Source organism: Papilio polytes, unplaced genomic scaffold, assembly GCF_000836215.1.
Source record: "Papilio polytes unplaced genomic scaffold, Ppol_1.0 DF823878.1, whole genome shotgun sequence".
NCBI lineage: Eukaryota > Metazoa > Arthropoda > Insecta > Lepidoptera > Papilionidae > Papilio > Papilio polytes.
In genome coordinates this window covers 1-1252 of record NW_013525326.1, presented here as the reverse complement: position 1 = coordinate 1252, position 1252 = coordinate 1, and the positions used below count along the sequence as shown (strand labels likewise).

The window sequence follows — 1252 nt, the reverse complement described above, 5'->3', positions numbered from 1 at the left end:
CCGCGCCGCGCGTCGACAGGCACATGCTCACGCAGGCCGTGCGCAGAGGTACGGCTCACATTACACTGGTCGCGGCGCTCCCTACAGCCGCGGAAAGACGCGGTGTTACTATCAAATAATCAAATAACCATTTATGTAGCAGTGCGTTGTTATAAGATAATAATAAAAAGCAATTAGTCGTATACTGATCGACCTCTTCGTACAGACATATAAAAACCATCGTATTGGTTAATATTCTGTGTCTTGATTAGAACAGAACATTTAAGCGACACCGCGAGATTGCCCAACTGTACATGCCAAAATACACTAGTCAACACGCTTTGTCCATACAAAGACGCTCAAAATGCAATTGGTCGACAACTTGAATAATCCATATTGTGTTCTTTGTGTTGAGAGTTTGTTGTGCGATGAACAAAGCATGGTGTACTGGCAGGCGTGCCGCGCGTGTCCCGCGGCGCGGTGTGGTACTTCCTGGCGGAGCAGGCGAGCCTGCGCCTGCCGCCGGCGGACGTGCGCGCCTGCCCGCGCTACCACACGCCGTACCGCGCGCTGCTCGCCGCGCTCACCAAGCACCAGCACGCCATACTCATAGACCTCGGTACGACACCACACATCACACATCACACTTTACACACCATTACATTGTACTTGCGATAGATGGCGCTGTTATAACTTCATGTATTGTGTAAAACACGCTAGATGTCGCTATTTTAACAACATGTATTCATCGATGTTCGGTAGATGGCGCTATTTTTGACCGACTTCCTAAAAGAAGGAGGTACTCAATTCGTCTATATTTTTTTTTTTAAATAAGATTTCCGTTTAGGTAAAATAATACCATGTCAATTTTATTAATTATCGTTTATATTGCTAAACTCATTTAGTTTCCACTAAAGATTTCTCTTAGTGTGCGATGTAGAGCGAGCGTGTGTTGACTCAGGTCGCACGTTCCCGAAGCACGGGTACTTCGCGGCGGCGCTGGGGCCGGGCCAGCTGGCGCTCTACAACATCCTCAAGGCGTACTCGCTGCTGGACCCTGACGTCGGCTACTGCCAGGGACTCAGCTTCGTCGCCGGCGTGCTGCTGCTCCATGTATGTATATGTACATGTGTATGTCGTCATACTGGCGCCGACGGGGCTGCACTAAAAATAATAATATTATGTGGTGTTAGATGGAGGAGGCGGAGGCGTTCGCGCTGCTGCGGCACCTGATGTTCCGGCGCGGGCTGCGGCGGCAGTACCTGCCCGACAT

At 50.1% G+C, this 1252-nt stretch overlaps 1 protein-coding gene across 1 annotated transcript; it reads left to right on the top strand.

Annotated features, from left to right (window-relative positions):
• Window positions 1-6: 6 nt before the first annotated feature.
• Window positions 7-1247, top strand: LOC106103080 (TBC1 domain family member 1-like; the record flags this gene model as incomplete). Its single annotated transcript, XM_013282746.1, has 4 exons — window positions 7-48; window positions 434-598; window positions 941-1092; window positions 1173-1247. Coding segments are annotated over exons 1-4 (417 nt in total), but the record flags the coding sequence as incomplete, so codon positions are not given.
• Between the last annotated feature and the right edge of the window lie 5 nt (window positions 1248-1252).